At 44.6% G+C, this 21,040-nt stretch overlaps 1 protein-coding gene across 1 annotated transcript; it reads right to left on the reverse strand.

The window, feature by feature from the left end:
* Positions 1 to 1,583: 1,583 nt before the first annotated feature.
* On the reverse strand, positions 1,584 to 20,914 carry LOC123327034 (A-kinase anchor protein 9-like). Its single transcript, XM_044922489.1, has 7 exons — positions 20,264 to 20,914; positions 18,896 to 19,073; positions 16,796 to 17,087; positions 16,191 to 16,675; positions 15,945 to 16,036; positions 15,367 to 15,579; positions 1,584 to 15,301 (listed from the first exon to the last, which is right to left on the reverse strand). Exons 1-7 carry the CDS (start codon positions 20,292 to 20,294, stop codon positions 1,584 to 1,586), a joined length of 15,009 nt encoding a protein of 5,002 aa, XP_044778424.1. The 5' UTR covers positions 20,295 to 20,914.
* Positions 20,915 to 21,040: the final 126 nt, after the last annotated feature.

The raw sequence follows: 21,040 nt of genomic DNA on the forward strand, positions 1-21,040 counted from the left end.
GGCCGATTTGATTTCAAGGCACGACAGTCCGTCGTTCAATGTTCTCCTGTACTTGGCACCATTCTCGATGGGGCAGTTATCCTTGAACCATTGCACATTCATCTCGTGACCCGATAGCCCACAAGTCAGCTTGAGGTCGCTGCCAGACGCCGTGTTTCGATTGGTTAGTTGGATGTCAACAGTGGGCTTCCGCTTGGCACTACGGGATTCCTTTCGGTCCTTGTACTCGGAGTCCATGGACTTGTACGTTTGCAGGCTAACAGAATCTGCAGTTTGTTCAGCCTCATATGGTTTTCGCTTTGGAACAACCAGGTCCTCATCCAGAACACTTGGTTTCTTTGCTGCAAGTTGATCTGTTTTCTCAGCTTCAATCTTAACAGGAACAGAATCAAGAACCTTAGCCCCGTGACTCTTTTCATCGGCAGGAATTCCATCTGGTTTTTGCTCCTTTGAACCAAGTATCTCTTCATCAACTGATTTCTTCTTCAGTGCAGCCGAATTTTTAGATTTAGCCTTTGAGTCCTTAGATTCGGGAGTTTTTATTTCAGCAACCTTCTCTTCAGATATTTTTTCGCGAACAACCTCTGCAGCATCTGCCTTCTCCAGGACCTTCGTCTTTTTTGATTTGTCCTTAAGTTCAACCTTTTGGCTTTCTTCTGTGTTCTCTTTCGATATCTTCTCCGAAACGATTTCAGAAACCTCAGCCGTTTGGGATTTGGTATCAGTGACTTCCTTAGTCTCGGTCTGCTTTTCTTTCTTTTCATCCAAGTTCTCTTCTTTGATTGATTTCTTCTCCAAAACCTTCGCTTTCTTAGGCTTGGCTTCAGAGTCCTTAACCTCCCCCTTTTTGCTTTCTTCTGCCTTCACATCAGTAATCTTTTCGGAAACAGTTTCCGACACCTGAGCCTTTTGGGATTTGTTTTCAATACCGGACTCCGTCTGTTTTTCATTCTTGTCTTGTTTCTCTTTTTCGATTGATTTCTTCTCCAAAACCTTCGCTTTCTTAGGCTTGGCTTCAGAGTCCTTAACCTCCTCCTTTTGGCTTTCTTGTGCCTTCTCATCAGTAATCTTTTTGGAAACAGTTTCCGACGCCTGAGCCTTTTGGGATTTGTTATCAATAGCGGACTCCTTCTGTTTTTCCTTCTTTTCATCCAGTTTCTCTTCTTCGATTGATTTCTTCTCCAAAACCTTCGCTTTCTTGGGCTTGGCTTCAGATTCCTTAACCTCCTCCTTTTGGCTTTCTTCTGCCGTCTCATCGGTAATCTTTTCGGAGACAGTTTCGGACACCTCCGCCTTTTGGGATTTTTTATCAAAGGCGGACTCCGTCTGTTTTTCTTTCTTGTCTTCAAGTTTCTCCTCTTCGATTGATTTCTTCTCCAAAACCTTCGCTTTCTTGGGCTTGGCTTCAGAGTCCTTAACCTCCCCCTTTTTGCTTTCTTCTGCCTTCACATCAGTAATCTTTTCGGAAACAGTTTCCGACACCTGAGCCTTTTGGGATTTGTTTTCAATACCGGACTCCGTCTGTTTTTCATTCTTGTCTTGTTTCTCTTTTCGATTGATTTCTTCTCCAAACCTTCGCTTTCTTAGGCTTCAGAGTCCTTAACCTCCTCCTTTTGGCTTTCTTGTGCCTTCTCATCAGTAATCTTTTTGGAAACAGTTTCCGACGCCTGAGCCTTTTGGGATTTGTTATCAATAGCGGACTCCTTCTGTTTTTCCTTCTTTTCATCCAGTTTCTCTTCTTCGATTGATTTCTTCTCCAAAACCTTCGCTTTCTTGGGCTTGGCTTCAGATTCCTTAACCTCCTCCTTTTGGCTTTCTTCTGCCGTCTCATCGGTAATCTTTTCGGAGACAGTTTCGGACACCTCCGCCTTTTGGGATTTTTTATCAAAGGCGGACTCCGTCTGTTTTTCTTTCTTGTCTTCAAGTTTCTCCTCTTCGATTGATTTCTTCTCCAAAACCTTCGCTTTCTTGGGCTTGGCTTCAGAGTCCTTAACCTCCCCCTTTTTGCTTTCTTCTGCCTTCACATCAGTAATCTTTTCGGAAACAGTTTCCGACACCTGAGCCTTTTGGGATTTGTTTTCAATACCGGACTCCGTCTGTTTTTCATTCTTGTCTTGTTTCTCTTCTTCGATTGATTTCTTCTCCAAAACCTTCGCTTTCTTAGGCTTGGCTTCAGAGTCCTTAACCTCCTCCTTTTGGCTTTCTTGTGCCTTCTCATCAGTAATCTTTTTGGAAACAGTTTCCGACACCTGAGCCTTTTGGGATTTGTTATCAATAGCGGACTCCTTCTGTTTTTCCTTCTTTTCATCCAGTTTCTCTTCTTCGATTGATTTCTTCTCCAAAACCTTCGCTTTCTTGGGCTTGGCTTCAGATTCCTTAACCTCCTCCTTTTGGCTTTCTTCTGCCGTCTCATCGGTAATCTTTTCGGAGACAGTTTCGGACACCTCCGCCTTTTGGGATTTTTTATCAAAGGCGGACTCCGTCTGTTTTTCTTTCTTGTCTTCAAGTTTCTCCCCTTCGATTGATTTCTTCTCCAAAACCTTCGCTTTCTTGGGCTTGGCTTCAGATTCCTTAACCTCCTCCTTTTGGCTTTCTTCTGCCGTCTCATCGGTAATCTTTTCGGAGACAGTTTCGGACACCTCAGCCTTTTGGGATTTTTTATCAAAGGCGGACTCCGTCTGTTTTTCATTCTTGTCTTCAAGTTTCTCTTCTTCGATTGATTCTTTCTCCAAAACCTTCGCTTTTTTAGGCTTGGCTTCAGACTCCTTAACCTCCCCCTTTTTGCTTTCTTTTGCCTTCACATCAGTAATCTTTTCGGGGGCAGTTTCCGACACCTGAGCCCTTTGGGATTTGTTATCAATTGCGGACTCCGTCTGTTTTTCCTTCTTTTCATCCAGTTTCTCTTCTTCGATTGATTTCTTCTCCAAAACCTTCGCTTTCTTGGGCTTGGCTTCAGAGTCCTTAACCTCCTCCTGTTGGCTTTCTTCTGTCTTCACATCAGTAATCTTTTCGGGGGCAGTTTCGGATACCTCAGCCTTTTGGGATTTGTTATCAATAGCGGACTCCGTCTGTTTTTCCTTCTTTTCATCCAGTTTCTCTTCTTCGATTGATTTCTTCTCCAAGACCTTCGTTTTCTTAGGCTTGGCTTCAGAGTCCTTAACCTCCTCCTGTTGGCTTTCTTCTGTCTTCACATCAGTAATCTTTTGGGGGGCAGTTTCGGATACCTCAGCCTTTTGGGATTTGTTATCAATTGCGGACTCCGTCTGTTTTTCCTTCTTTTCATCCAGTTTCTCTTCTTCGATTGATTTTTTCTCCAAAACCTTCGCTTTCTTAGGCTTGGCTTCAGAGTCCTTAACCTCCTCCTTTTGGCTTTCTTGTGCCTTCTCATCAGTAATCTTTTCGGAAACAGTTTCCGACACCTGAGCCTTTTGGGATTTGTTATTAATAGCGGACTCCTTCTGTTTTTCCTTCTTTTCATCCAGTTTCTCTTCTTCGATTGATTTCTTTTCCAAAACCTTCGCTTTCTTAGGCTTGGCTTCAATGTCCTTAATCTCCTTCTTTTGGCTTTCTTCTGTCTTCACATCAGTAATCTTTTCGGGGGCAGTTTCGGATACCTCAGCCGTTTGGGATTTGTTATCAATTGCGGACTCCGTCTGTTTTTCCTTCTTTTCATCCAGTTTCTCTTCTTCGATTGATTTCTTCGCCAAAACCTTCGTTTTCTTAGGCTTGTCTTCAGAGTCCTTAACATCCTCCTCTTGGCTTTCTTTTTGCTTCTCATCCTGTTTCTTTTGAGCATGTCCTTCAGTCAATTGTTTCACTTCTTCAATAATAGTTAAGATATTTTGGGAAATAACTTTAATCTTTCCATTTATTACAGCCGTTAAGAGGGGTGCATCTTTTTTTTCAATATAATCATAGTCACTGAGCAACGTTGCTTTAATATTTTCAATTTTTGGTTTTAAAACTTCCGTCTCCTCATCTAAAAAGTCATCAAGAATTACGAAAATATCCATAAGACTCTGTTGCAAACTAATCATTTTTTCCGATGACTTATCAACATATGTTTCTGATTGAATTTTAACAGCAACTCTCTCCAAATTTAAAATTTTGGGGATTAATAAGGACGGTTTGGTGAACATATTAGAGTCGTCGATTAGTTGAATAGTAGCTTTTGTTAAAATCACATTGGTTTTAATTTCCTTAAGATAGTTGAGTTTTACTTTCTCAGCTGCTTCAGTGGAGGCCTCACACAGCGATTCAATAAAGGATTCGAAGAGTTCTTTTTCTTTATTATCTTTTCCTCTTTTTCCATCATAGGTGTGAACTATATGTTCTCTCAATTTGAATAAGAGTTTTGCCACTACTTCATCATCTTCAAGGTTATTCACAATTTCCCGACTTTCTGCCAAAATTTCATCGGCACTAGAGCCTAATGCCTTGGATAATTCTGTGAGCCTTTCTTTCAATGTCTTAATAATAACTTCTCGAGATTTTCCATCTTGATCTCCTTGCTTTTGTGCACTAGCCTCTAGTTCTTTTTCTTCCAGGACTTGCTTATCCAAGGCTGTGGCTGTCTCTGATTTAACTTCAGTGTCCTTTACTTCAGGTTTCTTTGGTTCTTCAATCTTTTCTTCAGATATCTTCTCAGCTACGACCTCAGATATTTCTGGTTTCTGGGACTTCTTTTCGACATCATGATCACCTGGCTTTTGTGCACTAACCTCTAGTTCTTTTTCTTCCAGGACTTGCTTATCCAAGGCTGTGGCTTTCTCTGATTTAACTTCATTATCCTTTACTTCGGGTTTCTTTGGTTCTTCAATCTTTTCTTCAGATATCTTCTCAGCTACGACCTCAGATACTTCTGGTTTCTGGGACTTCTTTTCGACATCCTGATCACCTGGCTTTTGTGCACTAACCTCTAGTTCTTTTTCATCCAGGACTTGCTTATCCAAGGCTGTGGCTGTCTCTGATTTAACTTCAGTGTCCTTTACTTCAGGTTTCTTTGGTTCTTCAATCTTTTCTTCAGATATCTTCTCAGCTACGACCTCAGATATTTCTGGTTTCTGGGACTTCTTTTCGACATCATGATCACCTGGCTTTTGTGCACTAACCTCTAGTTCTTTTTCTTCCAGGACTTGCTTATCCAAGGCTGTGGCTTTCTCTGATTTAACTTCATTATCCTTTACTTTGGGTTTCTTTGGTTCTTCAATCTTTTCTTCAGATATCTTCTCAGCTACGACCTCAGATACTTCTGGTTTCTGGGACTTCTTTTCGACATCCTGATGACCTTGTTTTTGTGCACTAGCCTCTAGTTCTTTTTCTTCCAGGACTTGCTTATCCAAGGCTGTGGCTGTCTCTGATTTAACTTCAGTGTCCTTTACTTCAGGTTTCTTTGGTTCTTCAATCTTTTCTTCAGATATCTTCTCAGCTACGACCTCAGATATTTCTGGTTTCTGGGACTTCTTTTCGACATCATGATCACCTGGCTTTTGTGCACTAACCTCTAGTTCTTTTTCTTCCAGGACTTGCTTATCCAAGGCTGTGGCTTTCTCTGATTTAACTTCATTATCCTTTACTTCGGGTTTCTTTGGTTCTTCAATCTTTTCTTCAGATATCTTCTCAGCTACGACCTCAGATACTTCTGGTTTCTGGGACTTCTTTTCGACATCCTGATCACCTGGCTTTTGTGCACTAACCTCTAGTTCTTTTTCATCCAGGACTTGCTTATCCAAGGCTGTGGCTGTCTCTGATTTAACTTCAGTGTCCTTTACTTCAGGTTTCTTTGGTTCTTCAATCTTTTCTTCAGATATCTTCTCAGCTACGACCTCAGATATTTCTGGTTTCTGGGACTTCTTTTCGACATCATGATCACCTGGCTTTTGTGCACTAACCTCTAGTTCTTTTTCTTCCAGGACTTGCTTATCCAAGGCTGTGGCTTTCTCTGATTTAACTTCATTATCCTTTACTTCGGGTTTCTTTGGTTCTTCAATCTTTTCTTCAGATATCTTCTCAGCTACGACCTCAGATACTTCTGGTTTCTGGGACTTCTTTTCGACATCCTGATGACCTTGTTTTTGTGCACTAGCCTCTAGTTCTTTTTCTTCCAGGACTTGCTTATCCAAGGCTGTGGCTGTCTCTGATTTAACTTCAGTGTCCTTTACTTCAGGTTTCTTTGGTTCTTCAATCTTTTCTTCAGATATCTTTTCAGCTACGACCTCAGATACTTCTGGTTTCTGGGACTTCTGTTCCACATCCTGATCACCTTGTTTTTGTGCACTAGCCTCTAGTTCTTTTTCTTCCAGGATTTGCTTATCCAAGGCTGTGGCTTTCTCTGATTTAACTTCAGTGTCCTTTACTTCAGGTTTCTTTGGTTCTTCAATCTTTTCTTCAGATATCTTCTCAGCTACGACCTCGGATACTTCTGGTTTCTGGGACTTCTGTTCCACATCCTGATCACCTTGTTTTTGTGCACTAGCCTCTATTTCTTTTTCTTCCAGGACTTGCTTATCCAAGGCTGTGGCTGTCTCTGATTTAACTTCAGTGTCCTTTACTTCAGGTTTCTTTGGTTCTTCAATCTTTTCGTCGGATATCTTCTCAGCTACGACCTCAGATACTTCCGGTTTCTGGGACTGCTGTTCCACATCCTGATCACCTTGTTTTTGTGCACTAGCCTCTAGTTCTTTTTGTTCCAGGACTTGCTTATCCAAGGCTGTGGCTGTCTCTGATTTAACTTCAGTTTCCTTTACTTCAGGTTTCTTTGGTTCTTCAATCTTTTCTTTAGATATCTTCTCAGCTACGACCTCAGATACTTCCGGTTTCTGGGACTGCTGTTCCACATCCTGATCACCTTGTTTTTGTGCACTAGCCTCTAGTTCTTTTTGTTCCAGGACTTGCTTATCCAAGGCTGTGGCTGTCTCTGATTTAACTTCAGTTTCCTTTACTTCAGGTTTCTTTGGTTCTTCAATCTTTTCTTCGGTTATCTTCTCAGCTACGACTTCAGATACTTCTGGTTTCTGGAACTTCTTTTCGACATCCTGATCACCTTGCTTTTGTGCACTAACCTCTAGTTCTTTTTCTTCCAGGACTTGCTTATCCAAGGCTGTGGCTTTCTCTGATTTAACTGCAGTGTCCTTTACTTCAGGTTTCTTTGGTTCTTCAATCTTTTCTTCAGATATCTTCTCAGCTACGACCTCAGATACTTCCGGTTTCTGGGACTGCTGTTCCACATCCTGATCACCTTGTTTTTGTGCACTAGCCTCTAGTTCTTTTTCTTCCAGGACATGCTTATCCAAGGCTGTGGCTGTCTCTGATTTAACTTCAGTTTCCTTTACTTCAGGTTTCTTTGGTTCTTCAATCTTTTCTTCAGATATCTTCTCAGCTACGACCTCAGATACTTCTGGTTTCTGGGACTTCTGTTCCACATCCTGATCACCTTGTTTTTGTGCACTAGCCTCTAGTTCTTTTTCTTCCAGGACTTGCTTATCCAAGGCTGTGGCTGTCTCTGATTTAACTTCAGTTTCCTTTACTTCAGGTTTCTTTGGTTCTTCAATCTTTTCTTCGGTTATCTTCTCAGCTACGACCTCAGATACTTCTGGTTTCTGGGACTTCTTTTCGACATCCTGATCCCCTTGTTTTTGTGCACTAGCCTCTAGTTCTTTTTCTTCCAGGACTTGCTTATCCAAGGCTGTGGCTGTCTCTGATTTAACTTCAGTTTCCTTTACTTCAGGTTTCTTTGGTTCTTCAATCTTTTCTTCAGATATCTTCTCAGCTACGACCTCAGATACTTCTGGTTTCTGGGACTTCTGTTCCACATCCTGATCACCTTGTTTTTGTGCACTAGCCTCTAGTTCTTTTTCTTCCAGGATTTGCTTATCCAAGGCTGTGGCTGTCTCTGATTTAACTTCAGTGTCCTTTACTTCAGGTTTCTTTGGTTCTTCAATCTTTTCTTCAGATATCTTCTCAGCTACGACCTCGGATACTTCTGGTTTCTGGGACTTCTGTTCCACATCCTGATCACCTTGTTTTTGTGCACTAGCCTCTATTTCTTTTTCTTCCAGGACTTGCTTATCCAAGGCTGTGGCTGTCTCTGATTTAACTTCAGTGTCCTTTACTTCAGGTTTCTTTGGTTCTTCAATCTTTTCTTCAGATATCTTCTCAGCTACGACCTCAGATACTTCTGGTTTCTGGGACTTCTGTTCCACATCCTGATCACCTTGTTTTTGTGCACTAGCCTCTAGTTCTGTTTGTTCTAGGACTTGCTTATCCAAGGCTGTGGCTGTCTCTGATTGAACTTCAGTTTCCTTTACTTCAGGTTTCTTTGGTTCTTCAATCTTTTCTTCGGTTATCTTCTCAGCTACGACCTCAGATACTTCTGGTTTCTGGGACTTCTTTTCGACATCCTGATGACCTTGTTTTTGTGCACTAGCCTCTAGTTCTTTTTCTTCCAGGACTTGCTTATCCAAGGCTGTGGCTGTCTCTGATTTAACTTCAGTGTCCTTTACTTCAGGTTTCTTTGGTTCTTCAATCTTTTCTTCAGATATCTTTTCAGCTACGACCTCAGATACTTCTGGTTTCTGGGACTTCTGTTCCACATCCTGATCACCTTGTTTTTGTGCACTAGCCTCTAGTTCTTTTTCTTCCAGGACTTGCTTATCCAAGTCCTTTTTTTCAGATATCTTGGGTTCTTCAATCTTCTTTTGTATTGAATGGTCAACAACATCTTCAGTTTCTGACTTTTTGATATCTCCTGCTGCATCCTTATTTTGGTTTTGACTTTCAATAATTTGTTTGAACTCTTCACAAATATCAAGAATCTTTTCAGTAATTAATTTTATTTTTCCATTAACCACAGCAGTATGAAGTTGTCCATTTTTTTTCTCAATATAGTCATATTCACTCAGTATTATTTTTTTTATTTCCTCTATTTTCGGATTAATTTTTTCTGTTCTTTCATCCAGAAGGTCATCAAGTATAATAAATATATCCATTAAATTCTGTTGCAAGCCAATCATTTCTTTCGATGACTTATCAATAAGTTTCACGCCTTGAGTTAATTCTGAAAGTTTTTCAAGATTTACCAGTTTGGGAACTAGCAGAGACGGCTTTGTGAACATGTTGCTATCGTCAATAAGTTGAATTGCCGCTTTTGTTAAAATAATGTTGGTTTTAATTTCTTTAATGTAGGTTTGAATAACGAGCTCAGTGGCTTCTGGACAGGATTCAAAGAGGGATTCTATGAGTTCTTCAACAAGTTCCTTCTCGGTCTGTTCCTCTGGTGGTTTGCCATCATAGGTATGAACAATGTGCTCTCTTAACTTAAATATAGACTTTGAGACTTTTTCGATATTATCAATATTATCCAAAATATCTTGGCATTCTGTCATGATTGTTTTAATTTCATCATTTTGCGAAGCATTGTTAGGAGATTGGGATAATTTTTCCGTTAGGGCTTCCAAAATATTTTCAGGTGATGCCTTTTGAGACACAATTTCAGTTGGTTTTTGTGCATCATCCACCTCTTTTTCCAATTGCTGTTCGCTGTCTTGAGGTTCAGATACTTTATCTGCCTTCTGTTCATCTTTTTTAGCAAGCAACTCATTTTGGTTTTGTAGTTTTGATTCAGGTTCAATCTCCTTCTTGGTTTCATCATCCGTTTCCTTAGGTACTTCTTGTTGAGTTTCGGTTTGTTTGTTAGAATCCAGTTGTTGCTCGGATTCCAGCATTTTGGGTCTTTTAGCTTCGGGTTCAATGTCTTCCTGGCTTCCTGATCCTTCTTTAATATCTATGTCAGTATCCAGCGCAGATTCAGGAGAGGAGACATCCGATTGACTTTGAAGTTCGGAAAGAAACACGTTCAGTTTGTTAAGTTTTTCCTGAAGATTACTGATCTGCAGCTGCAGTGCATCTATGAGAGCAAACTGCTTAGTGGTTATCTGACTGAGTTGGGGCTGAGAAAGGATTTCATTCTCTATTTGCACAAGAGTTGCCTCTAGCTGAGCAATGTCATCCGTATTTTCATCTAGCAAAAGAATACATGTCGGGTTATTGGCTCGAAGTCCTTCCTCGATTTCGGTAAGGAACGCCTTTCCAGACGAAACGTTTTCAATAATAATGCCTATATCGATTGGCACCGTGGGTTCAACATGAATTACGGACAATGCCTTCAATTCCGCAGTGATCGAATCCATTTCCTGTAAAAGTTCAATGACACGAATTGTATTGTCATTGCCCTCAATAAAATCAAAGACAGCCACTAAGCTGCTTTGCGTCTTCAAAAGACCACCTAAGACTTCGTTACTAATCTGCTCGCTGGCATCGTTTATGCTCCGGAAAGCAGCCATTAGACTAGTCTGAAGCTGAACAACAACCGAAGATGATTTGTCGACATCTACGGTGGGCTGGGCGGCCACAGCTCCAATGGAACCTACTAGATTCTCAATAGGTTGCTTTAGAGTCTTTAATTTTTGATAGTCCACAGCTTCTGGGCGCTCACAGTATGCAACAAAGTTGGCGAATGCCTTCTCGATTTTGGCGAACATTTCCTCGGCCAACTGAGTTTCCAGAATTGGTAACGAAAGCAGTATGTCCTCAAAGGCACTCTCTACGTTCTCCAAGGAGTCCACCAAGCCAGATTCATAGGTGTGCACCAAGCACTCCTTCAATCTGAACATGGTGCGAGCTATTTGCGCTTGGCCCAGAACGGTTTCCTGTTGCACGGTATCAGTGACAAGGGCGATCTGTATGTTCTCCAGATCTGACTTCAGTTGCTCCATTATTTTGCCAACTTGCTGAAGCTCCTTATTGGCATCTGTCTGGGTAACTTCCAGACAGGCTTCCAATTGCTTGATGCCACTGGCGACACCTTGTTGTATATCGAAAACCTCCACTTGGGGCTCTTCCTCTACAACGGCTACTTCCTCGATATGATCTGATACGGTTTGCTGATGACCACTGCTCTTAAGTTCAGAGATATCTCCATGCGTAGATATATCAATGACATTTTCCAAGAGTTGCACATCGATCTGCTCGCAGTATTGCCTCACATCGTGCAATGGAGTGGCCAAAGTCTTGAGCTTGGACAATTCAGGATCGGTCAAACTCTCGACGCCACTGTGGGCCATGCACTCCTCCACCTGAAGAACACAGCGCTCCAAGCTGCAGAGTGCCTCGGCGAAGGTTCCCTGTTGACTGGCCTCTGACATCGAGTGAGCCGCTTCCACCAAGTTGGTTTCCTGAACCACTGCCAAGCTACTTTGCAGCTCTTGCATCTTAACGAGGGCTGCCTGTACCTGCTGTGCAGCTTTTCCCGATAGGGAAACAACGTCAGGATCTTCACTATGAGAAAGAACCGATGTGATTCCCTGGTTCAAGTCGGACAGTAGGACAGCAACAGTCGATGGTTTCTCGGGACCTTTAGGCACTTCCGCTTCCGGATCAGTGGGCAAAGACTCTGCGACAGACTTAAGCACTGACACATCATCCAAGGTCGATAAGTCCTCCATTGAAGCTCGCGGGGGCTTCAGATTTTGGAGCACATGAATCAGACTGGACAGCGGACTGGCAATGGATAGCTTTTCATCCATAGACTCCTTCTGTTGGCCAACAATGTCACCAAACTGATTCAGTGCATTTATGAACTCACTCTCAGTCAGGGATTCGGGACTGTGTAGGGCTTTAGCCAAGTCAGCAAAACTTTTGCCACACTCGAAGAGAATTCTAGTCGTATTGGCCTCGTTGACGTCGAGTGTTGTCTCTGCCTCACTAAATGTCGCCAGTCCTTTAGCAATTTGCAGGATACGAAGAAGGTACACTTGGGCTTCGTTTGAGGAGCTCTTCACTCTTTCAGAAGCCTTGGGGCTTTCACTGATTTTGTTTAAGGCTTCCTGCAGGGTTTCTATGTTCCCAACTGCTTCCTCCAGGGACACTTTGGTCTCCAGCACTTTTCGCAGAGCGCTGATTGATTTGTCTTGCTGCTGCGATGCTTGCTCCTCATCCTGTTGAATCTCTTGCTGTAGGATCTTAAACTCGTGCTCTTCTATATCGATGACCACGTTGCGGATGAGACTGCGTATGTTGTCCAGCGTCTGAAGAGCCTGCTGATCGGGTACCCGAGCGACTAGCAAACGTTGGTGACCTTTTTGGGTGTTCTCCTGTAGCATACTCAGTGGTTCAATCAGGTCGGCTAAGGACCCAGTCATATTCTTGACCTCTGTCTGGCGGAAGCAGTAGTTTAGCTCGTCGACGGGTCGCTTTAGTCTGTCCAGCAATTCAACATGATGTCCGGTAATTTCTCTTTCCAAAATTGAGCCTATTAGAGCTGACAGTTCATCCTTTAGGTTCAGCAAGCGAATTTTAACGTTGGGGGAGAGTCGGCCAGAGATCCTCTCGATGTTCGTCTCAAAGTGTAAGACAGCCTGGGCGAATGACTGTAAGAGCTTCTGGGTATCAGCCACACCCATTACTGGCTCAGATCGCAGTTGCTCCTGAGGCACGGAGTCCTGACCACTTTCCAGTTCTTGGCCCAGTTGCGCCAGGCCGTTTTGAATCTCCTGCAAGGGGGGCACCATCGATTCCACAGTGCTTACTGTCAGCATTCCTCCCTCCACACTGCCTGATTTTTCACTAAGGATTACTTCTAGACCCTTTTTGAGCTCGAAAAGAGGGGGCGTAACGATATCCAGAATGGCCATGTTTATTTTTTGCTCAATTGACTCGGATCCTGCGAGGGATTCCGTCTTGTCTTCAATAGACTGCAGTGTGGATTGTAGCTGCTTAATCGGCTCCACAATGCTCTCGAGCACCTTCTGGTGCACCTTCTTGTAGATCTGCTCCTCGGACTCCTCCAGCGATAGTTCCATTTCGACACGCTCCAGGGCTTCCTGTATCTTTGCCACCGGCTGACAAATATCCTTAAGAGCGCTTGCTTCGCTGGGCAGATTGGCCTCCGATATGGTGGCGAAGGATATGGAATCGGGCACTTCTTGCATTTTTTCAACCGTTTCCGAAAAATGCTTCGCTGCCTCCAGTTCTTGCGCCTCCTGCAGAAGAGCCTGCGATTTAATCGTTCCCTGCGTGATCTCTAATCCTTGTTGGATGTCATCGGCAGTCAGTTCGATTTGGGCTCGTAGACACACCGATTCGAACTTCCTGCTAACGATTTTCAGCTCTTCCAGGGCTCTCTTCATTTGCTCGGCCACGCTGTCAATGATGCAGACACTGGTGCGTTGGATGAGCGTGGCTCCAGTCTCGTCGATCTCCACGCACTTTTCAATGACCTGGAGACCCATGTGCAGTCGTCGGATATCCTCATCCATCGATTGGATGAGGGCGTCGATTTGGGTCTCACCAGAGTATACCCTTAATTTCGATTCGATTTGCTTGATGGGCTCGATTATGTTGCGGATGATGGCTATGCTCTGATCCGCTGCCGACGGGGTCATCATCATGGTGGACTGTTCCATCACCTCATTCTCGACGGCACTCAAATGATTGTCGATAACCTTCAGCAACTTTGCGAGCGGAACGAGGGCAATCAGATTTTTATTGATCTCATTCTCATCGGAAACAACCTTTGCATGGGAGGATGTTGTTACCATCAGTCCGTCTCCCACTGCTCCCGAAATATCCTGCAGACGAGCATCATCCTCTGTTGTCTTGGAGGAATCGGTGTCTGTGGGTTTTTTGGACTTCTTGCGCTTTGGCGGTGCCACTGAATCCTTGTCCTTCTCCGGACTTGTCTGTGCACCAGAGGCGGCTTTTTGTGATGCGGACATCTGGGCACTGGCAAAGGTTTGCAAGTCGGATGTCTCCTCCTCACCTTGGCTGCCGGAGGCTTTGGATAAGCTAAAGAACTCATCCGTTTCCGTGGGCTTGGACTTCTTTCGCTTTCGAATTGGAGCTGATAGCGACAGTTCCTCCTCCATTTTATCAAAGGATTGCTGAACATATTGCTCGGTCTCTCTGTCCACTCGGCCTTCTCTACCGGAAGAGCCGTGTACCGTGATCTCGTTTATGGAAATGTCATCCATATCAGCCTCAGTTCGCATATCGTCCTCGACTGTAAAGTATTCAGGTGAAATGTCGATGACCACCGCTTCCATCAGGAGTTTTCCCGATTGCGAGGTCTCCTTGACGAAGCGCAGTGGTGGCAGCTCGACGATGTTGTGCTCAGTAACATGCTCCGAAATTTGATCGGCATACATCTCCACAATCTTCAGGGCTTCCTCCTCCGTGAGATCGGGAGTCTCGTAGAGTGAAACCGATACCTCCTTGCCGTCGAAGGAGAAAGACACGTCACCCTTCTCATCGATGGTTATATCACCGACTGGCGTCTCGTACAGCTGAGAGGTTCGCTCCTCCTGGATGGTGGACAGGGAATAATTCCTTTGTAGCTCATTCTCGTGATGTTGCTCGCTCTTTTGCTGCTGACTTCTTTGGGCATCCTCGAAGCCCAGAAGCGAGGCCGAACTGGCCACGATACCCATGCAGTTCTTCGCTTCACATGTGTAAGTGCCCAGGCAGCAGGTGCCATCCTGGCCAGAAATAATCCGGTGAATATCGCCCGGCTTCAGCTCCACCCCATCCTTGTACCACTTGAGCGCAGGCTGAGGAACTCCGATGACCTTGCACTCCAGATTTACGGCTCCCTCTTCAGTGAGCACAGCTCGCAGGGATTCCAGGAAGCGGGGCTTCTTGTAGTGGCGCGGTATCTGCAGCTTTAGGAAACAGGAAGTGATGCTGGTGCCGAAATCATTCACTGCCACGCACTTCCACTCCGCTTGATCCACAAACTCCACGGACTTAATGTCCAGTAGCCAGTCTTCGTTTTCACCTCTATAATGGTTATATCTTTCGTTCGGATCAATGGGCAGCTCGTCCCGGAACCAGGAGAGTATTGGATCGGGAGTGGCCTTCACTACCACCTTGAACTGAAAGGGTTCGTTGATCTTAGCATCCGTGCTTTTCAGTCCAGTTAGAAACTTTGGCGCTTGGTTCTGATTCTGTTGGGTGAAGACAAGTCGCTCCTCGTCGGTCAGCTGGTTCTGAATGTCCTCCACGGTGAGGACGGCAGTGCTGCTGGTTTCACCCATGCAATTACGCGCAATGCAGCAGTAGGTGCCCAATGAGTTGGTGCCCGTCAGCTGGTAGACATCGCCCGGCTTTAGTTCGTGGCCATCCTTGAACCACTTGAGCACGGGCGTGGGAAAGCCAACCACCTTGCACTCGAAGGACACCAGTCCCTCCTCGGTGAGCACGGCGCGCAGACTCTCCATGAACCTGGGCTTGCGATAGTTCCTAGGTACTAAAAAAAATAAAGGTTTTGTTAAGATCTGGTCTAGTAAAATGGGATCATTCCACTCCACTCACTGTCCATGGCTACGGAACATGTTGAAATGCCCATGCTGCCGTCGAAACTGGTCACCACGCATTTCCATTCGCCGGCATCGCAGGATTCCGACGGCTTCACCTCGATCATGTAGACGCCCAGGCCGTCCTCGATCAGCTTGTACCGCTCGGCGGTCTCCACCCGTCCGCTCGCGTTGTACCAGCAGACGCTCTTCGGCCACGGCGGCACCACCACTGCGGGAATGGAGGAAAGATCAGGTGTGAGATCATGTAAACAATCTGCTCGAACGCCGATCTCTGCCTTCTCGTTATATGTATTCTTTTTTTTCGTCTTTATTTTCCTTCTCTCTGGCGGGCAATTAGCGGTTTTGTTTTGATCGCAAATGTTGATGACCCACCTCAACATTCGAGGCATTCCGAACCGTGCGATCGAGTTCAAGTTTCTAGAGCACGATCTAAAAACAACAAGCGCCGGCGAGAATTGGACCAATTTTCGCCAGCACGCCCAAGTGCCCGAGAGAAGATAAACAAAAAAAAAATACGTTGGCCCGGTGCCAGCAGGAGATCTTCGCTAGATTCACTAGACTCCGAGTGCTCACCTTGACAGCCGAGAATGATGGTCTCCCCAATGAGCAGGCTCATGTCTCGCAGTTCGTTCGTGAATATCGGAGGCGGAGCATTGCCTGCCACGCTGCGGAAAGATAGAAACATCCGTACAACATGAGAATCTCATTAAATGCTCTTTTAAATAAGCCATTCATATCAATAAATAAATGTAAGAGAAATTAGAACGGATGAAAAAATGCACGGCAACAGTGCGTATGAGTAATGAAATCTTTGCTCACCTGTCCGCTGGCTTGAGAGATCCCTCGCGACTTCCGCGTCCCACCACATGCACCTTGGAGCTGGAGTAGGTGACGCCCATGCAGTTGCGCGCCTCACACGTGTACGTGCCCAGCGAGGTGGGGTCATCTGCGTTGGCGGTCAGCGCGAACATGTCACCGGCCTTGATCTCCTTGGAGTCCTTGAACCAGCGCAAATGGGGCGTGGGCACACCCACCACCTTGCACTCCAGCGAGACGGTTCCCTGTTCCGTGAGCACCGCACGCAGTTCCTCCACGAATTCGGGTGTTTTGTAGGCCTTCGGCACCAGGACGTTCAGCGTTCCCAGGCAAGAGTTGCGTCCACCAAAGTTCTCCGCCATGAGCATCCACTGACCGCCGTCGTCCAGCGTCACGGGACTAATCTCCAAGTAGTGAAAGGTGCCCTCATTGACCTCCGTGATGCGGTCGTTGGCGCACACTCTCCGGTCATTTCTGTACCAGGTGAGCTAGAAAACAATAAAATAGTTATAATTAAATTAATAAAACAATTCAAAATACAATCTTATATGGGTTACACTAACACGCAGTTCCAAGTAATTGAATAATTTAATGGACTCCATGCTCACCTTAAGATCTGTTGAGCTGCGTATTTCGGTTAGGAGGCGTGTCCGGGTGCCCACTTTGACGGATAAATCGGGCAGGCGGCGCAGGAACACCGGCGGATCGTCGCCCGTGGATCTGTCCTCCACGATGAGCTCGACGTGCCTGCGCACCACATCCTGGCTCTTCGTCCGGGCGAACAGCGTGTAGTGGCCGGCGTCCTCCCGCTGCACATGCTCCACGGCCAGTTGGACGGCATTGCTGGTGGCCGTGATGCGGAAGCGGTCGGAGTTCTCAATGGGAATCTCACCTCGGCTCCTGCAAGTACAGGAGGATTAGATTTAAATCGCCCAAAAGGGCGCCCAAATGAAGCACTTGAATCCCTATGGAAACCATTGCAGTTAATAGATCACCTTTTCCTGTAGACCGACGAGGCCGAGGAGAGTGTGCCGTTGAGTTGCTTGTGCTCATTGCACTGGCAGCATTTGGAACATCCGTTGCCCATGGCGTTTTGTTTTGTTTAATTTTAAACCGATACTGCAATCGGTTACGGTTAAAGGCAGATTGCACTAACCGAAATTCTTTTCGATTACTAGAACTCGTTTGAATTTACTATAATTTTCAATTTAAGCCCCTCGGAATGTTATAATTATTTCATTTTCAGATGCTCCCAGCTTTAATTTTGTATAAATAATCGTTCTGTTTCAAAAAAATACAAAAGCGTCAAAGTGGATACTTTGAAATAAATAAGGAACAACTAATATAAGATTATAGTCATAAATCTACCACCTGTCTTCGCCAAGAATATGTATGCCAAAATTCTGAAATATATAAATATAAAAGGCAACCACATACGTTTCTCTGTTTTCGAAAGCGTTTTCCAAATTACTCAGCTTGCACGTGCAAACATTTTGCTGCTCAAGAGTTATTTGTTTATGTGCCGCACTAATAAACCAATAAACCGAAAACAAACAATAATCGAAATTATGCGAAAGCGAAAATTGACAAAAATATTTTCGAATGTTTATAAATAAATGCTTGAACTTGCTTAGCTATTCGAATAGACTAAAAGCCGAAAACCGCGGACTGCAATAATTCAAACGCTAGCTAGACAACAACGCGATTGCCAATTTATTTTTGGGATGCGTGTGTTTTTGATGTTGAGCGCTAATAACTTGTTGTTTCGCTGTCGTTTTCCCCGAGTTCGAGAATTTTCAAATTGTTTCTTGTTTCCTTTGTGTAGCCCAGTAGTATCGGTTTATTTATTTGTCTGTTGCTCACGCTCGGATATTGCCAAACATCTGAACCGATTCAATGCGATCCGATCGCACTCTCCACCTATGTGTAGGCATTATGTAATTTTCGTTTTCGTTTGAGAAAAACTATTTTCAACACTTTTAGGGCATTAAATGGAAACGTTTTTGACGCACATCGCCGACATTCCATACCCTGCACTGCCCCCCCCAAAAAACAACGAAATCCAAGGCAGACGAAAGTTCCGCGGACGCGACAGCCAGCGATTTGTTAATGTGGCTATAATTAGACGTTCGTTACAGAACTCGGCCAGCGGATCGGACACCTCCAACTACCAGGTGCCATATCCCTCAGGAAGGCTCGCGCACAATTGATTGATTTCGATATGCAGGTGATTTATTGAGTATACGCCGCGTGCACACCCCCGAATTCCACGAACCAGTACGTATACGCAGTGGTGTACGAGTATATATAGAACTTTCGTATAGCACTGCCGCCGCTGCTACAATTCTTGGTGTCCGCCCGCTGGGCAACGGATATGTTAATGCGCCGATCGTCGATGTGGAACTGGCCGCTCAAGAGTTTTTGGATGGCCCATGGCGGCGGAATACTCAGAGCAACAAGCGAAAACTGGGAACCTAAACATCTAATGCTGCTGGTTTGCTCTTTGGTGGATCTGTGCTCTCGGTCCGCTCAATTGAGCAAATCGGTCTCCTTGGCGCAGAAGTCATATGTTAATGCGCAAATTTTTGGCATTATGCACGGCAGACCGCGCGGAGCAAGGACGGTGATTCACACACCCGCCAACGAGTGCACAGGTGAGCCAAGGAAAATATATATATAAATTTTCACTCGACAGATTTATGACTTACCACTCGAATTTGAAGGGCAGCAGCTCGGGCTCATCCTCTTCGGCGCAGTCGATCTTCACGAAGAACGTGGCCCGTTCGTTGGGGATGCAACGGATCAGGGAACTGGAGTTCTCGCTGAACGTGATGCGAGGCGGTGGTCGCTGGCCCGCTGCTGGCACCCCATCCTCGCCAGGAGGCTCTGCAAAGTGGGTAACACGGTGCGTTAATTATAAGCATGAGTAATCGCTTTATAAGTTACGATGCCGCAGGAAACCGTCCGCCAAACAAATAATCATAAATATTTGCGAAATGTCAAGAATGGCCCCGCATCCGCGGGCAGACATGAGCACACATATGTGGTTATGCCGGCAGGGAAGGCAAAGAGTCGGAACTTTAAAGTGAACTCGCATTCAGGATACCCTAAGCAGAGTACATATGTAATCAACTGACTGCATAACCATAATACCCGATGATTACCCACTGCCAAACATACCCTATTCCCACATCAAAAACATTTATTTTAAATCGCTTTTGAAATATATATGTTTTTTAATTTGTGATATTAAGTGGTTCTGTTTATACAAATAAATGTTTCATACGCCACAAATTTTGTCTTTCGATAGTTCAATCAATTTTCTTGGTCATAGGAAAATAGAATTTATAATACAAAATTGCTAGCAAACATGTTTTGAATCTTGCTTTAATTTTTAAAAATAATAAAACTAAACTATTAGTTGAATTTCATTCATAAACCGAAGATACTACTCAAAACAAATAGCCCAAAATATTTAACTCATATATCAACAATCGCTGATTATAAATTCAAATGCCATAAACACCATAATTCCTGTATCAATAAAGTTTGTGTTTACACTGAAGAGCTCGTTTGTCCCGTGCACATCGCCCATACCCTGCACAAAAACATCGAGTATTCGGAATATTCACTAAAAATAGTTCCAAATATTATTCATACGCGCCAGCAGCAGTCGCTACTTGTGAGCATGTCGAATCTTTCTGCATGGGCAAGCCCTAATCAAATGTGATTCGCGAATAGTATTCAGGCAATTGGGAATGGCTCGCTTCTCGCCGGGATGCAGACACGATAGTGACACTCGACCAGCGCATATTCCAATGTACAATTATGAAAATTTCTCATACACAATTCACAATTACGTAACCGCACTGTGGCCGTACAAGAGCCCATGAAGAAGATGGGGAGAAAAACGGAGACGGAGCCCGTGTCTGGCCATAAAAATACATGGCCCCACAAATAGCCATTAAGTACTCGGTTCGGAACCGGGAACCGGGAGCATGAAAAAAAAAGGAGATTCTCTCACTTTCCCGGCGCCGGGGCACCAAGAACTGGGCACTTGGACGGATGATGCTTACCCGCGGCATTGGCTGCTGGCGATCTCTCCATGCTCGGGTCTCAGGTCTCACTATATAATTAGCCGATTAGCCGAAACCGGGCCACTTTGGCATGGGACTGGCAGGACTTGCTGTGTAGGATTAGGGCGCAGTATTGTCGGATGGGTATTTTCGAGGCGGCATTAGCCGAAAGCGATTTATTTTTTTTTTATTTTTATTATTTATATTTAGAACAAACGCCGCACACAAACGACGGTAAAAATTTGAATTTTTCCGTTTCCGATTCACTGAAATGAAATTTTCCGCTGGTAATTACGCGTATTCGTCGGGCACAATGGATCGGAAAATGTGTAATTAGGATATATTCACATATTCAGCCCGTGGCATTATTTCAAACTGCTGCTGATGGTGCAGCGCATATACACGTATTTCTCTTCCAATTCCAATTTGAAATCCACCAGACACTCGCACACACACACTCACGCTTTGGGAACACAGTGATGTTCTATCTTTCTATATATAAACAATATGTACAACACAGCATCGGCGTTCGGTTCGAATGGCGCACACCACGTCCAGCAGACACCTCCTGGATCTCCGATCGTTTTTCTCAGACTGAACCGAACTGAACTGAGCAGACAGATCAGCACCGGCAGCAGCAGCAGCAGTAGCCTCGCCTGTCCATGTCGTATAATTTTGGCTGCCCCGAGAAAGAGCAAGCTCTCCTGAGGATGATCAGAGATGCGCATGTCTTCTGGCACGGCATCTCTCACTTGATAATAAATAAAAAATGTACAC

Source organism: Drosophila simulans, chromosome 2R (assembly GCF_016746395.2).
Source record: "Drosophila simulans strain w501 chromosome 2R, Prin_Dsim_3.1, whole genome shotgun sequence".
In the NCBI taxonomy this organism is placed as follows: Eukaryota; Metazoa; Arthropoda; class Insecta; order Diptera; family Drosophilidae; genus Drosophila; species Drosophila simulans.

What these genes read in the sequence shown, in the direction of transcription:
- LOC123327034 (XM_044922489.1), bottom strand. Translation starts at nt 20,294, where the DNA reads ATGGAGAGATCGCCAGCAGCCAATGCCGCGG. An exon ending in GCCAGCAGCCAATGCCGCGG is followed by an intron (nt 19,074 to 20,263) that starts GTAAGCATCATC and finishes CCCACTTTGCAG; the next exon opens with AGCCTCCTGGCGAGGATGGG. An exon ending in CATCATTCTCGGCTGTCAAG is followed by an intron (nt 15,580 to 15,944) that starts GTGAGCACTCGG and finishes CCATTCCCGCAG; the next exon opens with TGGTGGTGCCGCCGTGGCCG.